This window comes from Hippoglossus hippoglossus, chromosome 10 (assembly GCF_009819705.1).
Source record: "Hippoglossus hippoglossus isolate fHipHip1 chromosome 10, fHipHip1.pri, whole genome shotgun sequence".
In the NCBI taxonomy this organism is placed as follows: Eukaryota; Metazoa; Chordata; class Actinopteri; order Pleuronectiformes; family Pleuronectidae; genus Hippoglossus; species Hippoglossus hippoglossus.
This window is the reverse complement of record NC_047160.1, coordinates 12359592-12377930: the sequence shown is the minus strand read 5'-3', so window position 1 is coordinate 12377930 and position 18339 is coordinate 12359592. Positions and strand designations below refer to the sequence as shown.

The 18339-nt window shown below is 44.1% G+C and overlaps 1 protein-coding gene across 1 annotated transcript; it reads left to right on the top strand.

The window, feature by feature from the left end:
- Positions 1–3434: 3434 nt before the first annotated feature.
- LOC117769614 (BTB/POZ domain-containing protein KCTD16-like) lies at positions 3435–15773 on the top strand. The gene is made up of 2 exons (XM_034598625.1): positions 3435–5319; positions 14507–15773. Exons 1-2 carry the CDS (start codon positions 4497–4499, stop codon positions 14956–14958), a joined length of 1275 nt encoding a protein of 424 aa, XP_034454516.1. The 5' UTR covers positions 3435–4496; the 3' UTR covers positions 14959–15773.
- The last annotated feature ends 2566 nt before the right edge of the window (positions 15774–18339 follow it).

Below are 18339 nucleotides of genomic sequence, written 5' to 3'. Positions count from 1 at the left end.
TCATGGTGCTGATAAAGCATGTGCCTGTCAGCAGCTGTTAATGGAGTATTTCACATTCACGCGGACAGACCTCTTTAAATACAGTCTATGATTCAGACAGCTAGACAGTGGGCAGTATGAGAAATTATGAATGAAAAGAATACAAGGCCAGGCAGTGGAAGTGAATGATGCACTGCAGGACCTCGTATAACACACTACAAAATAAATCTATAGAGAGGTCCAAACAATTATTACATAGATCTGTTGCAATTCATAGCTAAAGTGGATGGAGGTACTTGATAGTTCACACTTCATTTTTCCTATTAATTATTGTGCTGCCCCACAGGGCCTCAAGAGGACACCCAGTGTCACTGAATGGGATGCATCGGTTAATTAGGCTATTAGAAGTGACCTGTAATTAATGAGTCACCTTTTCATCGTACTATTTAAATGCACATTTTGAGTTGTTTAAGGCAAGTAGGCCAAACATTTGAATGAAACGGAAAGAGAGGTCAGAGTTTTTTTTTTTTTTTGTATCACTATTAATTTATGATTTAGTCTGCAAAGGACAAATAACATTTTGTTACTTGAGAGATGCCAGTTCACACGTCTGCCTCTTCTGTCAGGCAGGATAAGTAGAATAACACAATTTTCCATAAGACAGAACACTCACAAGCTTATCTGTAAAACTACACACCGGGGGAACAATGTTTGGTGACCAGAATTGTAAATATATTGATGAATATTTCATCATAATGTTGGTCAATATTTTGAATCTGTCAGATGCATTTAGACATGCAACACAACCTCACCTGCCTCTAAATGTCGTCATTGGCCTCTAACCTTGAAGAGGCCTATTAGTGCGTTGTGCTGCGGCTCCAATTGCGTAAACTGGAATGAGCTGGAAACATGAAACTTGGACCAATAACTGGACATGATGTGCAAACATGAGATCAAACAGCCACATGGTGGCGCTAGAATTAATGCCCTATGCCAACATATTGGAAAGGCCACAGAGTCTGATTGACTTGAACTTTAACTCACAAGTCCAGAAATGTGCTCAGTAAAAAGAACCCCTAGACGTTAGAATCTGATGGGCAGAGTTGAACCAGTTTTGGTGATGTTACGTCTTTCTCAGGTGCCATATGATTGTGAGAATAGTGCTTTTATCAACAGACATTAAAGTAAAAAGTTTGAACAGGTTGGCTCCCAACAACATGAGTCTGTCTGACTTAAGATTCTGCACAAATATGCACTTCAATGACATTGGTTCTACACTTTTGGTATTTAAAAATCTAACAATCTAAATCAGGCCAAAACAAAAGTCTCAGCATCATAACAGCACCTTCCATTACTACTATCCTTGTTCTCTTTCCATAACCATTCCATTAACTCCAGTCAAATTATTTAATTTATCTAAGTTTTCTTGTGGTAAAATATTAATATTTTTTTTATAATCAAACAGCTCCAGAATACAGTATATTCACTGAATGGTGAACAAGATAAGATGTTACTTACTGTTGAAGATGATTTTTTTCTCCCTATTGTGATAACAGCTGTGTTCTCTCTCCACACACTCTTTTTTTGAACAGAATTAAACGGGCTGATATGACTTTGCTTTGTCAGACCTGAAACCCACTCACATCTGCACTAAGCTTGAATTTCGGGTGTTTGAACACAAATTTTGTAAGTTGGCCAGAACCCATTAAATATCCACTTGTGGTTACATTATCTTTGTATTTTTTGCTCAAGCCATGCTGCACTTTACAATGAGAGCAAGAGCTCGCAAAAATTGTCATTTTAATGTGACAGAAACATACAGATTTTTCTTACGTCACGCTAGCGTCCATATTGTTTTACATTACTCATGCTGAAGTTGCATGAAATTCAACTCTATTCAAAACATAGGCTCTAAGCTGGCAGTACATATTGCACAGGCAGGAAATAAAACAAAGAGGCAGGGAAATAGGCTCTAATAGGAGGATGAGTGAGATGAATTAGAAGCAGGGTTTATTGCACATATGGGAGTAGAATCATCCCCAAGCAGGGACTATAGGTAATAAACTCCAAGTCATGCTGTTATACAAAGCCAACACACAACCAATATGAGAATTTAGAAACCAAATCCCTCAGCGTAAACTACACCAAATGATATTAGATATTATTTCTTAGGTGCCCACTTAAATGTTACGATCACTTCACCCTGAAAACTTTACAATATCCTTTATAGTATACGCTGTAAAATCCAGCATCACAGAAAAGCAGATCACTGGTATGTTCACTGTCGCTCTAAATCCCCACTGTTTGAATCCCACTCAGTCCCCCGTGGCTGCTTAGCAACCCCTCTCCAGCACAATATACTCCGAATTAGCAGGGTAGAGCGTGACCGCTGCCTCCTCAAAACCAAGAGTCAAGGGTGCTCTCCCATCATCAACGCCTTCTCTCACTCAGCACTGCAGCAATGAAAAGCCTCTGATTTATGACAGGCTTGCTTCACATCACACACACACACACACACACACACACACACAAACACACACACACACACACACACACACACACACACACACACACACACACACAAACAAGCTGAAAAGCAAACAAACAAAGGATACACAGAACAATGTGGCTGTTGTCTGCCTGTCATGTGGACAGTGGACATAAGGTACCTGATACCTCTTATATATGAGACAAACCACCCAATCAGTACAAAAGCAGTCCACAATCATATTGAATTAATATTTACAATTCACTCCCTCATTGGTTGTATGTACCTTATAAACACATCTAGCTCATATGACCTAGATGATGACAAGCATTGTCAAGATGCAAATTCAGCCTCGCGTCTCACTTCCACCAAACTGGATTTTCCGCCCCACAGTGCTCGGCATCACTTTGGAGTATATGATGGCTCTATGACAAATTCAGTGAGCAGGCCCTGAGCAAAAATACAAGTCCCAAACCCCTGTCCTCCTGCTGTACTGTAATCCAGAATGAAATGACTCGGTTGAGAGGAATTTGTGAGTTTTCTCCCCCCTCCTTGTTAAAGGTGGGAGGGGGGGTTAGCCAAATGCACTAAAGTATTATGCATTAAAAGATTAAAAGACACATGGGGATGAAAATCAGTGAATTGTTTTATTTCTTTAAAATAGCACAGAGAGAGCGAGTGTGTGTGTGTGTGTGTGTGTGTGTGTGTGTGTGTGTGTGTGTGTGTGTGTGTGTGTGTGTGTGTGTGTGTGTGTGTGGTGGGCTGAGATCTGTCCGTGGTGCTGAAGTCAGAATTCACTCAGTCAAATCGATGAGGAAAGGATCACTTTTCATATTCAGTCACAGTGTTCCTGCTCATAGAGGTGATACTGTTGACTAAAGGCTCAGAGGACGCACAAGAGGGAAACTGTCATTTTTAAATTTCAGTTTATTTCCTTTAATATTTGAGTTCCTGTTGGAGAGTTAAGGAGTAGAAGTGTGTCTAAAACATCCCTGGAGATCAGCAGGGTCGTTTACGCGTGGCTGTCACTGCCAATGAGCCTTTGAGCAAGACACTGCATGGGGATGTAACCTGCATCCATCTCCCGGGATAAGCGCGTCAGCTAAAAGCGTTAAATGTAAATGCGAAAGCCTCAACGAGGAGTCAGAAGAAGAAGAAGAAGAAGGGATTAAAATCCGCAGCGCCGGGATGTTGAGGCTGCATTAGACCTGAATCCGCTCCGCCAGATGCCCCGTCGCCCGTGGCTGGATCAGGATCTCCCGAAGAACCGCACGGACGCACGCACATCAGTCCATTTCATGTGGATCTCTTGCAAATGTCATTTTCCTTTAAGATGATGTAAGACATCACTTCATGGGACGGTTGTTTCCCCCCTCTCTCCCTCTCTCACTCTCACTATCTCACTCTCTCACAGCTTAGAGCAGCATTATCTTAAACCCTCTGCTGGACCCAGCGTTTCCGCTCTCAGCAGTTTGGAGAATTGGGTGCGCACTGGAGTCCCGCGTCCATCCTCGGAGCATGTTTCAGCATCCCACTCGTCAGGAGCGACGCTCAGTAGCAGGGTGATGATGATGGGATGCATGGCACATCCTTCACTTTATCTCGGACGGGTGTGAACGAACTAGGAGAACGCGCGCAAGAGGGAGAATCTTTCCACGGAAAAACTTGAGAAAGACAAAAATGTGTTTTTACTTCTTTTGATGGAGTGAAGTGAGGATTGTGCTTCTTTGGAGTCGCAGTCTTGCCCCATCGCAGTGGATGTGTGTGTAACATGATGCTGGTTATGATAATCGATTGTGGATTCACCGCGGACAGGCTCATTTACGCATGGGGTTAAAGGATATATACTGTACAGGCACACCTTGGGATTGTTTGTCATTCAGACGCCGCATGGCTGTGAGGGCTGCAGCCTGAAACCAAGACTGTGCTCTGGGTCTGTGTGCATCAACACCATGCAGCTACAACTACCCACACCCTGAACTCCTGGGACATTTGCGCTCCGTGATCGAGACTCAGGTGTCCTGCAAAAATGGCACTGAGCGAAAACTGCAAAACGCAACCTGCAAAAGAGCAAGGCTCGGTGCAAAACCCTCCATCGGATGTTATTGAGCTGAATGTGGGTGGACAGGTGTACTACACTCGCCATGCCACACTGGCGAGCTTCCCAAATTCCTTACTTGGGAAGCTGTTCTCCAACAAGAAAGGGTCTTCTAATGACTTGGCCCGGGACCTCAGAGGACGCTATTTCATCGACAGAGATGGCTTTCTGTTCCGTTATGTATTGGATTACCTTAGAGATAAGCAAGTGGTCCTGCCTGACCACTTCCCTGAGAGGGGAAGGTTGAAAAGAGAGGCGGAATACTTCCAGCTGCCGGATCTGGTCAAACTTTTGAGCTCCGAGGAGTCAAAGCAGATCGCAGACGAGTTGTACTACAGTGATGTGGATGACGCGTCGCAGGGCAGCGACCAGAGGTTTTACCCCTCTTTCTCCCTGGACAGGAGGTATGGCTACATCACGGTGGCGTTGAAAGCCGTGTGCGCTGCGGGGGGCAGAGAGAGTAACACCGACGCAAAGGCCAAAAAGTTGCCGCGGATCTTCGTCAGCAGCAGGATCGGCTTGGCGAAGGAGGTGTTCGGAGACGCCCTGAACGAGAACCGGGACGCGGACCGACCACCGGACCGCTACACCTGCAGGTTTTACCTCAAGTTCAAGCACCTGGAGCGGGCGTTTGACATGCTGTCAGAGAACGGCTTCCACATCGTGGCCTGCAACTCGTCCCTGACTGCGTCCCCCGTCGGTCATTACGCGGATGACAGGGTCTGGTCCAATTACGCACAGTACATCTTCTACCGTGAGTGAAGAATTATTCCTGCACATAGAAGTGATGCGAATTAAATCAGTGCCTTCGACCTTCAGAAGTCATAATGCAAACAACAGGGAAGTAGAACACCAACAACTCATGTGAAAAGTGATAAATAAAAAAGGTGCCCCTCCCTCCCTCTGAATAACCACATCCAGGCTGTAGGAAGAACAGCGTGGTGATGTGAGAAGGATGCCTCACATATATTCTTGTTAAAAGATTACTTTAAATAGTTTCCCATGTGAAAGCCCATCTTTATGTGTTTGCATAACTGTCTTGATTTAAAGTCGATCTGCAGCGAGAGGTGTACAGCTCACACCACCAGGAGGCATTGCAGCGTCCCCTGCCTCCTTGACTCCTTGCACATACCTTGAAGTGGCAGACCTAAAACTTCCATCTGTGTCCCAGCCGAGAGGCAAAACTTGCCCACGGGCCTCAGGGGGAGTTGAGTCACCGTGTAGCTGCACTTTAAGTGCACATGCGTCATGCGTAAACATGGGTTATTGCTCAGATTGTGCCCAATGGTGGGTTATGAATAAAACAGCAACTGTGGGCAGCAGCATCTCCCATGGCTGCTTCTGCTTTGTCTGGAATCAGGCTTGATCTTTTACTTGATAAAGTTTAGTCATCAAACAAAACCGCCTCAATGGCTGCGAATGTGGTTCATCCCATCCTCTGCAGAGGGAGGAGTTGGAACATATGGCCAATTAAAAAGCACTTTGTCCATTATTCTGAATGGCTTCCTCTGGAAGAGCTGAGGAAAAATCAGTTGGTGGGTAGAGATTGGACGTGCGAGAGTAAGACATGACGTGTGGATTGCAAATTATTTAACATTACAGGCTAATTATAACTGCCTTGACCTGCAATAACATCCAGCCAGGTGGGATTTCCCATGTAACAGCATTGTGTGGGTGTTCACCCTCTCCACATTAACAGACGCTGCCCTGCTACAAAGGCAAGTGATGGGACAGATGTGAATGTGAAGGAGGGAAGAGATGGGTGACACCGCAAGAAGTGCAGCACAGAGGGGAAAAAGAGTAAGGGGAGGAAAATAAAAGAGGAATTTAAGGAAGCAAGCGTAAAGGAAGTGAAGAAGAGGGAGGAGAGCAGATGGAGGAGAGAGTGGCTGAGCACGAGGGATGAGACAGTAAAAGTTGCATGAGGCCTGGCCATGGGGAGAAAGTACTGAGGCAGAAAGAAGAGGGGGGGCAAAGAGCAAAAATAGATTAAAGCAAGTATCGGACAGGAAAGTTCATTGAGTGTGAGGGAGAGGCGTGGGGGATGATTTTGGGCGATGACACCCGGAAGACAGAGAGGCTGGGTTTTCATTGAAGGTGATCAGAGGAGGAGAGGGTGAAGGAAATCACACACACACACACACACATATATACTTTATCGCAAGGATGATGGATAGACACGTCAAAGGCACACAGACGTGAGAGCCCTTGCTTCACAGCAGCACAGCGGCCTGCATCCTCCTTCAAAACTAATAGTGTAACCTGATTGTGAATGTGGGACACTGGCTTGCCTAGGGCAGATAGTCCTGAACTAAGAATACACGTAAGTGCACCTTTTTTGAAGGGGGGGTCATAAAACAGATGTGCTTCGTGGTTGTTTGTTGTTTTCAGTCGAACATCTCACTGCTCTCTCAATTACCCCCCCCCCCCCCCCTCAGAACCCTGCCTCCTGCTATCCAGTCACAAGTGGAGTGAAAGATACAGGCTGGGTTTGTCAACAGTGTAAAAAGAACAATCCAGCGCAGTGTAGTAAACAAAGTGAGAGACTTGTCTTCCAGCCTGTCAGTTCCTTAGCATCAAGCGTGCTGCTCTTCTTGTTCAGTGCATCAGTTGTTTTCTACAGACTCCACTGACTCTGTTGTTTAAGCTGACTACAGTTTCCCAAAGTGCCCACAGGAGATATTCATCATTTTACACAGTGGTATTGTGCGTTTAAACAGGGAAGCGAGTCATTCTTTCATAAAGTTAAGATGCGCTACGCTCAATTATTATTATCCATTCCTGCCTGGTTGGACATTTGCTCTTGGTTTCTCCCTCAGACTGAAACAAATGACACACTTAGGGAGAGGGCACCCTCCTCTGGAGGCCACAGTGTCTGAGCATTCATCATGAACAAGAGGTTCTGCACCTGATGGCCATGATGAATAATTCACATTTAACCAGGTATGACATCTTCACCCTTCTAATAAACAAATGAGCACGAGAGACACATATTAACACTAATTATCTGCACACATCACAGGGAACAAGACGGGGATGGAAGCTGGTTTTGTCAAACCCGTGGTGGTTGCAGCATCCTTTGCTGCTTTGAATATGAAACATGCAGACGACCATTTCTGCCATTGAGCCTCTTTCGAAAACAAAAACATGACCTTTTCCCCTCTTCTTGTCAGAAATGGGCTTCCATCCTTTGATAATCCTTTCAGATTATAGATGTAGATATAGAATTCAGGCTGTTTAACATAATAATGACATTTGGTTTTTGACTGGCAGTGACAGCATCATTGTTATAGTGATTAACAACTCTAACCACCCACTTGGCGCTTGGGCTCGGTCTCTTCATTGCCAATTATCTCTGGGGAAAGAGCAGAGTGTTGGCTAATTTAAAAGCAATCTGTGATCCCAAAATATTTCCTCATCTCCACTCATCCACTGGAACTGCAATTTGGAGAGAGATAAATGCCAAGCTATTCTAAGAGCCATTTAAGATACAAGCCATACTTTAAAATAGGTTCTTTCAGTCACTTCACAGATGAATATTAGTCGTCATCCGGTACTAATAAGTCCCATCATAACCTGCTTTGACATTCCAGCCTCCCCATCACAGCGGCAGAGCAAATCATCATTGAACATCAGTTCTGTTAACAGCAGAGACAGTTTCATATGTCCTATTCTGTGCAGAAGAGTCTTGTCAAAAAATGGGAGACATATTCAAGATGGAAAATGATTATCCTTGCCAGGTGTGCTCTGTTAATATAACTCTGCAGTCTTCATTTGGGCTGTGAATGAGATGACGTGCGGCCACAATGGCTCCTGAATAATGGCCACAAGACGGCTGGGAGAGACGGGGGGGAAAGTAATCAATTGCTTGGGTGTAATGGAGGCCGAGATTGGCCCGTCTACGAGTTCCCAGAGAGCCTAGTTGGAGTCTGGATGGATTGGCAGTGCCTACATAAGATGAATGGCGCTCCCATGAATAACTCATACACGTCCTGAATAGCAGCTGGGCAGAAAAATGGTCCGAAGTAAAGCACAGGCGTGTGTGTGCCATATAGTTGCAGACCCTTGTGCAGTGCATCAGTTCAAGTAGACAATCTGGCCCACCTTGGGAGTAAATCTGAGTTTATTGAAAAGGTGCAGATGCAAAAGGAAAACGTAGTTTGTGAAATCAATCATTCTTTGGAGCAGTGTGTGCTGAATATTTAAGGAGCACGCTGGTGGTTTTTCATGCTTTAGGTCAGTTACTAGGAAAAGTTGGCCGCTGCTGCTGTTTGCTTTTTCCAAATCACACTTCAAGGTTTTGCATTGATCCATAGGCAGCCTCTGTTTTCCATTTCATCTCACTGTTCAGCATTAAAACGATGTTGGAGAATTAGTTAAGTGCAGATCGGTGGGTTCAGTTTCTTTCATGTAATACGATGCTTGACACTTACTCTCTCACACCGTCTGCACACGCTCATTGATTGTCTTATGTTTCGCTCACAAATCACAGATGTTGGGAGCCTCCTTGAACACAGCGGCAAGGAGAGTTTTCATGACAGTCCCTTCTTCATTACCCAGTGATGATGAGGCAATTTTGACAAATAAAAGAGAGAGATGATGCTGGTTATGATAAAGAGACATTGATAGATTGCTCATCTCAAGCAGTAATTACGTGTCATATTAAAATGGCTTCATGAACGGCAAAACATTTTCCTATACCAATTCCACAAACGTCTGTCTGTCTGTATGTGGAACACATTTATCGAGAACTGTCACACTTGGCATGTCTCATGTTAAATTGCCAGAGGAAGTACAGTGCTGATTTCGGTGTGATTTAGAAATCCAATACGTTCAATATTAAGAAAAAAATATTAAACAGATGACCAGCCTTCTGTAGCAGTCATTGGGGGGCAGGGCAGGTTGCTTTCAGACTGTGGGCCGACTTGAACATGTCTTCTTCTTTGTCCTCAGATCTACAGCAGTGATCGACAACTTGGTCAAACCTGCGCCAGATGATTTTGATCTTTAACTTAACTAGTTAAGTCAACATCGGTCTGATAGAGACAGACAGACTGACCCATGTTGGGTGCCCATATGGCAATAACAATCACAGAATGACTTCCTGTTTGGCAAGTTGTCTCCAAAGAAAAAACACATGTTTTTCGGGGTTAACAAACTTCATATCGAGCTGAATTACAGAGCTTTTATTTTGTAAAGTTGTGAACTTGGGTCTGAAGATTGTATCGGTTGATAAACAGACCTCTGAAATGAAACAGTAACACTAGTTAAGTAAATCATTTAAACTTGTATACAAGACACACACAGGCACAGTATAATAAAGCAAATTTAGTTTTATTTAAGACAATCGTTGACATAAACTCTTCATTGCAGATAAACCAGGTAGGATGAACACAAAGTTTTCTTTCTTCACTCTGCATCATAGACTCTGCGCACGATGTCCAGCAAGCAAACAATAAAAAAGTGACAAATTATTGAAGTATCTCCGGAGCTTTAACACCGGCCAAGCAAACAGCCCATTGCACTATTAAATCTCAACATGGAACTGTTTAAACTTTCAGTATGATCCTTTAAAAGAAGAAACTAAGACCTAATGTCATTGCTCAGCTGTCATTAGAATGGTGTTGGTTCTGCTGTCTGTGCACAGTGCAGCTCCAGGAGAACAGGTATGGCTGCTCTTACTTTCTGACATCTAACACCCCAGCCCCCCCAGAGGCACTTAATGGCTACCTGGGTGGAGAAACTCCTCACATTGTGGGCAGAGCTAAGTGTTTTCTGAAGACAGGGGGGATCCACTGAGGGGAAGCTTTGTAAGACAGACATAACTCAGCGTGAAGGTTCATGGCAGCAAGTGCGACCTTGTGCATATTAGACTGAGTGGATAAAGTTTGCTCCAAAGCTCTGTTGGAGTTAATGGTAGCGTATTGGATGCTTGAGCGTACTAGCATTACATGGTCCTCTCTGAATATGACCTGCTAGACAGGGAGAGAAACGTCAGAAGTCCCCTTTTTTTCTTACCTCCCGTCTCTCGAGGCATCGTCAAGGTTTTGACGAGAGCTCTGTGGAGACTAAGGAGGGCTTCTCTCTTCTCTCACCTGTCTCATCCTGCATCATCGCGTCCCGTGCAGCGGAGGGGTTCGGGGCTGGGTCAGGGGACAGGCCCGCAGGGAGAGGCTGATATAGACGTTTCTATCTGTCTGCATTGCTTCTTCATCTCCCTGTCAGGGAGCCACTCAGCGGGCAGCTGCCCTCTGACTCTGGGAGGGGACAGCGACCGCTTGTCATTAACAATCAGCCAGCCGAGCTGTCACTCTCCTCGTGGAAAGCAGATCATTTAGGCCGGGGCAGACGATGAGAGACTCTGTGTCCTTGAAATAGGTCATGTGAAGCTCTCTGACTTTTTCATCACCAGTTCTTTCTCTTCACTGCTGCTGATGAGGGTTGTTTTGATGGAGAGGGTTTGAGGTGACTTGTATCGACAAATTCAAATGCATGCAGATATTCCACACATTATTACATCTGGCAAGCAGCTGGCTGTAGCCATCAGTTAGGCTGTGTGGACACAAACTGCTGAAGTGATACTTTTGTAGTGAATAGGACTATCTTGGTGAAATGGATTTTCCTCTCTCTGTAAGGACAGTCACTGCCTTTGCAAGACAAGCCTTTTTCCTGCTGCAAGGACACGCTGGCCTAATTTGTGAGCTAACAAGCATGTAAACCACTCTCTTCCTGAGGCAGCGGCAGACTAGAAAATTATTTGTGTAACTGGATCTGGGAGCTGGAGAATATAAGAGTGTGTCTGAGATCAGAGCGTCTCCCCTCGTATGAGATTAACTCCCTGTCTAGCAGGATGAATATGCATATTCAACCTGCCACACAAAGTTACCCCTCATACATAAAGCAAAATTGTTTTCTTCGCCAGAAAAACAACCAAGTCTCAGGCTGAACTTCCCCCCCCTGATTTTGTCCTAATCTTGACCGAAAAAAAAAGTTTTTTTACACTGGAACCCTGCAGCAACTGAAGCATTTATAATTCACACCACTCGGCCTCACAGGATTTGTTGTGTTTGAACAAATAGCAAGCAGTGATGAAAGTGGATCTAGGAGACATGTTGTTTGAGAAATTCAGAAGTTCTTTTTTATTTTTCTGTCTGGACCAGACAGCCAGGATGTGAAATGCCACGTTGTGTTGAGAACTCACTGCAGAGACTCAAATATGAGAGGCGGACAGCTCAATTCTTCATATAAAAATAAAACTGGCCTCCTGGTCATGTGCAGTATTACAATAACATCACAAAATTGCAGATTGATTGAGTCTTTCTTGTTTGTTTTTATTAATTTTTTGCCTCAGCATATGATTGCACCGAGCCGCTCTCAGATTACTTGACTGAGGCTCAAAGCTGCTGTGCCGTTACAGAAACAAACATCAGACACTCCTGATGAGTCAGTTCAGGAGCACTGGTGAAAAGAAATACATTCACGTTTTGGTAAGGAACTCAGTGACATTTGGATCTGAGTTTGTCAGAGCTCCCTGCCTTCAGTTCTCATCATGTCCTACTTTCCTGCCATTTAAAAGCTAAACGGGTGAAAACCTGTCATTTAATTAAACGCCCAGTCGAGTTTTCATAAAAGTGACGTCTCTCAGGCACGCGGACAAACATCGCTGCTTTCATTAGATACAGAGCCGAGTTTGACAACACCCTGTGTGACACGCCTGCACACTCCCGCACAGAGCTCCACTCCTTCCCTCTCTCTGTGTTGTTTGTGAGAAGTGCAGACGCAGCCTGAGTCCGGCCAGAGGACCAGCCCCGCTCTTTTAATGTGGTTGGAATATGATCTCTTAGACAGACTGTATAGGTCTGAGAAAAACACAATCCAATCAATGGCTTCCCTGAAAAGATATCAAAGTGTATTATACACAGCAACTTGTTTATGTGTACCCAAGAGTGGCTGTGTTTCCTGACAAGGCTCTTAGTTGTTTCCTGCCGCTGATGGGGACGTCAAAGCTTCGACTGGGATTCAGTCCTACACGCATAGATTTATTTTTTGCATTGAAGACTGTAAAAACAAATCAATGTTTTCTTTAGTCCATAATGCAAAAGGTTACATCTACTTCAGTCCATAACACTAAACACTAAACACTCAACAGATCTGTGTACATTTCCATGTCCATATTCTGTTTTGACAAATAGTCATCTACAACACAATGAAAGCCCAGGTGCCTCTCAGCCCGTCAGTGGCTTTAATACAAGTCATTTCCCTGCATGGCCTAAAAATTTGATGATGCTATTATTGGGTGTTGGCTTGCTTCCTAACTGGGTTTCCCCTCTGGACTCCAGCATCCAGCCTTTTATAAACAATACTCAGCCTCCCTTCTCTTGATCCTCCCGGCTGAAGCGCCTGCATCCATTTGCCTGGTGCTGCTCGTCTGCTGGATCCAGCTGGATTCATTTTCTGTGCGGGGGAAATTGGTGCGCTGATTGGCCTCTTTACCCATGGATTAGCCATTAAAAAGCTGTTAGTGACTCTCTCACTATCAGCCCAATGCAATCATCACGCCAGAGATAAGGTCGTTATGACAGTGTGCACAGAGAGGTTAAAATCCCCCTTGAACTCTGCTCAGTATAAATTGGTGCCTGCTCTGAAAGGAGATAATGGACAAATTATTGCTCCCTCTGAAATATCATTGGTATTGAGTCTATATCATCACATTGGGAAAAACCATTAAGAGGGTTTTAGAGTCTGTGCACAAGAGTTTATTTCTCATGCACTGTTGTTTATATTGCAGCGAGCAAAGCATTTTTCAAGCCTGCACATTTCTACCTGTTAGTAGAATTTAATGAGAGCAGAGTTCAGGGATATTTTTGGAAATGAAACAGCGACTGTGTTTGCTGTCTTTACTTGAACACTTCACAAGCCAGTGGGCACTACGCTGCTTCTGGTTTGTAATTAGAAGTGTAGGAAGATGTGAGATGAGACACAAGAAAGAGGCACAGGGGGAAGAATGAAGACCATTAAAATCCCCTGCTTGCACGAGGTTCCCTGCTCCTCGAGTTCGTGACAGGAGATCAGGAAGCCGCAGGGTCTGCAGGTACATCTATTCACTTCACTGTTCACTGACCTGGTTCTGTTACCACCCAAGATATATATATCTTTTTGTGTTTACCTCCTTTCTTCCTCCCCAAAAGGTATAAAGTACATTTGTACACTTATATGACTGAGTGATCTGAAAAAAAGAAAATAATACACCACCTTCTTGACAGCCAGGTTACAATTCTTATAAGAAATTACAACGTCAACGTTTTTTTTTTTTCGGCGTTAAGACAAGCTTTGACCAAGGAAATGGGTAAGATGTTCTTTAGGGAGCCATGGTAAAGTGCATTAAGCCCTGAGGTACTTCTTATCAGGGGAGGCAATATGCACAACCCAGCAGCTCCTTCAGATTCAGCTATTTAATGTCAAACCCACTAACTTGAGTGGTTTTACATCTGTATCCCCCTAAATACTCCCCAATACACACACAAACACACATACATAGAGAGACACGCTCACACACACACACACACACACACACACACACACACACACACACACACACACACACACACACACACACACACACACACACACACACACACCCACGCTCAGACGCACACACATCATTCATTTGATATTCATTTGAAGATATTTGTATGACATTGAAAATGCTGTGTAGGCATTTGTCAGCATTTGTTTCAACAGTAGCTGTTTCTTTCGATTAGTTGTGGAATCTGTCACCACCCCGAGACTTTACATTTGCACTCTCTCTCTGCACGAAAGGAGGGTCGTGCTGTAAAAGGAAATTTAATGTGGTCAGAATGACTGACAAGAGCGTTTGTGTGTGTGTGTGTGTGTGTGTGTGTGTGTGTGTGTGTGTGTGTGTGTGTGTGTGTGTTTCCTAGGTGGGCCCTCAAGGTGGTCGTCCTCTCACTGCGACTGCTGCTGCAAGAGCCATAAAAGTGAGCGCGAAGGCGAAAGCGGCACTTCCTTCAACGACCTCTCGACTTCCTGTTCCGAGACCCAATCGGAGGCCAGCTCCCCTCAAGGGACCGTGATCTGCGGCCCTGTGAGACGGCGGCCCAACATCCAGACGCTGGACCGCCCCATGCCCAAAGGACCAGGTCACATGCTGCAGCACGCAGAGATGCGCCGCAAGACTGACATGCTCCGCGTGAGAACCTTCGGGGTGCGGGAGCGAGATGCCGCGAAGAGGAAAGCGAATAAGGACAAGATGACTCCAGAGCAGGAGCTGGAGAAATGCATCCAGGACTTCCGGCGCATTAGGATTCCAGATCGCTTTCCGGAGAGGAAGTACATGTGGCAATCAGACCTTCTGAGAAAGTATCGTCTCTAAATGCGATTGTGAAGATGAGAAAAGACCGGAGAAGTCAATAGAGATGGTGCTGTAGTATCGTGTCACCATCAATAAAGAGTATTTACTGCATCTGCAATAGACTGCACCCTCGAAGGCACACACTGTACTGAGAAAAAAAATAAAAACAATGGCCACTTTCCCTGCCAGCATGACTAGAGGAGCACACACAGTACAAGGCAGCGTGAGTCATTAATTTGTGACTAGTATGCACAGTGTTGTATATGATATACACATGCATAGATCAGGTTACTCCTGTTGGGGCTTGGATCGCTAACCCTGTCCCCACTTCAGAGAGCTGGGAGCCAGGCATACTAAAGGCTACTGTACTATATCACTAGATGAAGCAACAAAGCAACCTCAGGGGCAACATTGTTTCAATTCATCAACCTATCACCTACTGTACGTGCAAATGCCCTCAATAGATTTTTTTTTTAATGGATGTACCCAGATGGTGCTGTGAGTTAGCAATGGAATATCACTCTACTCCACTGATGACACATATACATATACTAAGCTTTGATAAAGGCACTGCATGTCATTTCACCCTTAGCGTAATTATGCAATTTCAAACAAACGTTCAATACACCGCTTAGTGTGATGGGTAGAAATGGTGTGTTATGACTGAGACTAACGTAAAATGAGGAAAAGCACCGCCTAAATCTGTTTGCCATTGTGAAAGTTCTTGTCTCATTATGTGTTGGATAGATGATGTTGTGTAGGTAGAATATAATGCCAATGGATATTGATCTAATCCTTGATTGTAAGTGTGCAAAAAAGCTAATAAATGGGTAAGAATTGTATCTATGGAGCTTCATATGACCTTCAACATCTTGAGATTCAAAGGGACATCACAGTCTTTTCCAACCTCCTCATGAATGCAATTCTCATAATTGGTCGTTCACTAATTCGCTCCCCCAAAACAGTGACTGATAAATAAACAGCAGACATGGATGCTCCCCAAAAGTAAAGCCAAAGAGTCTTGATCGCCTCCTGGTGGCTGGCTGCAGTGCAGGTCATAAATCCCACTTCATCCATGTTAAAGATAAATTTATAAGTGGAAAATGTAATTGAAATACATAATTTCAATGTTTTAGGCATAATTATATTGCGACTCCCAAGGTGAACTGACAGGAAGTAGATATTACAGATATAAAAAATTCTGTGACACAAGTTTATTGACAGTGTTGGGAAAATTTAAAACACAATATGCTGCTAAAGTCAAATCGTTTTTACATTCGGGTTCAGTTGTGGTTGAATTCAGCCACTATGGCATCGCTGTTGGAGGCAGAGGCAGAACAAGCCTCCGACAGATTATTTATCTCCTGTGCGACTACACTACGGTTGAGATTAAGACTGTCATGCTTGATTTGGCCAAAGGTTTGAATTGGTTGATGTAATGTTCATTTGGAAGGGACCACGCTTGTCCAGATACAAATTGAACAACATTAGCACCAGTCACGGCCGCAATTTTTTCAGAGGTGACCTCATTTTAAACAACAACTTGATTTGAGTTGAAGCTCCACTGGAAAAAAGCAAAAACATTTTGTCTTGTGCTGCACCCATCGTCACCAGCCCCCCCCCCACTAAATTTCATTCAAGAAGTGATATAGATCCTTCATTATTGACATTTAAATGCACACCTCATCCTCTGGAGTGGATCTCAAGGAAACGGACAGAGAACAATATCTGTGCATCACTATAGAGAGCACTATTTTTAGCAAAGAGATATCTGCAGTGTTGCCATATTGCATCGGTAAGGAGCAACGCTTGGGGACCGTATTGCTGCAACCCCCACCAAAAAAAAATGTGAGATGATAGATGAAGAAGTGCGTCTCTCTTGGGACGGTGAGTGTCCTCCCACGCAAGTTCAATGGAAAAACCTTTGTTACAATTTGGTGATACATTTTGCTATATATCTGCAGAAATACAAAAAAAACATACATATACCCCTGTAGCTCTTAGCATTATTAATCCTGGGCAAAAAGGAAGACAGCCTACACCAATATGTTACAGAAAAGAAAGTTTAAAGAAAATTTATATATTTCAAATCTCTGTTAAGCTTAGACTTTACCTCCAGACACTCATTAACAATCGCATTAGCTTCTTCCCTAGTGGAGAGTGAAACAGAGAAACCCTGGAAGGAGACTGTAACATAATAAATTTGTCAGGGATATCGTGGCCATTCTTCCTCTCCTCTTCCTCCCTGCACCCAGACACATATCTCTTCCTCTCAGCCTTCATTCAATAGAAACACAGCATGAAATCTCTCAGCTTGAAATCCAATGCCTCTTTCCCAGTCTTTGAAATCCAGATCCGCTTTGGATGGCGTTTCGCCCTCGCATCACATCTGAATCCTAACACCCCGATAAAAAATCGATGCAATCCGTTTTTTTTGCATATCAAATGTGCGCAGTCTCACGTCGTTAGCCTGGCTTGGCCTGGCCTGGCCTCACACTGATGACCGTGCTGGCCTATCCCACATTTCCACCTGAACCCAGCCGTTGCCACTCTGCTTTCATTACAGATCAATAGCCTCAGATGCTGGCCTTGGTCCTCTGGTCTTTATAGATGGTCGATAACCAACATCCTCCTCTCGGATGCAAAGTAACATTAAATCTTCAATCAAAAAACATCACTGCCACCGCTGACCACCCTCAATTATCCAGCAGGGTTGCCTGCAGGCCTTGCATTTCCCACAGCAGCTTTCTTAAGCATGAGACAGGTCTGACAGCGTGATTACACCCCCTTGTATTAGAAAATGACTGCAAAGCCTGTGTGGATTCAAGAGTGGGAGAATTACCCTGCTTATCAGATAGCAGGCGCCCAGAAAAGGCCGACATTCACACATGGAATAATGGAGGCATGATGTAAAACCAAGAAAACACGATTTAATTTTTCATATGGTGAATGCAAGGATTAGGTCCTGTATTATATGAGGCTTGGAAGATACTGTAATTCACTCTCCTCTTATGTCATAAATTTAAGACGATTAATGCTGGTATTGTTTTGCGACATAGGAGACTTCTGGAATCTGCAACAGGCACAGACGTGACATCTAGAATAAAAAGATAAAATATGCAATGTGTTGCTCTCCTCTGAAAGAATCCCCAAACTCTTAGTGGTAGAGGTCTTGTTTCCAGAGCACGTCTCAAAGACCAACATGTTTACCCTGCTCACTCACCTAATTTTAGATCACCGACATGTCAGAGTTTTATAAACACTGGGGAGGTGAATGGAAATGTGGGCGACTAACTGGGAGACAGGGGAGCTTTCTCCCGAGGTTCTCGTCTTTAGTATTTGCATATTTGTTCAGTGTGGTGGCTAAAAACAGCGTTTCCCAGGGTTGTGTTACCATACACT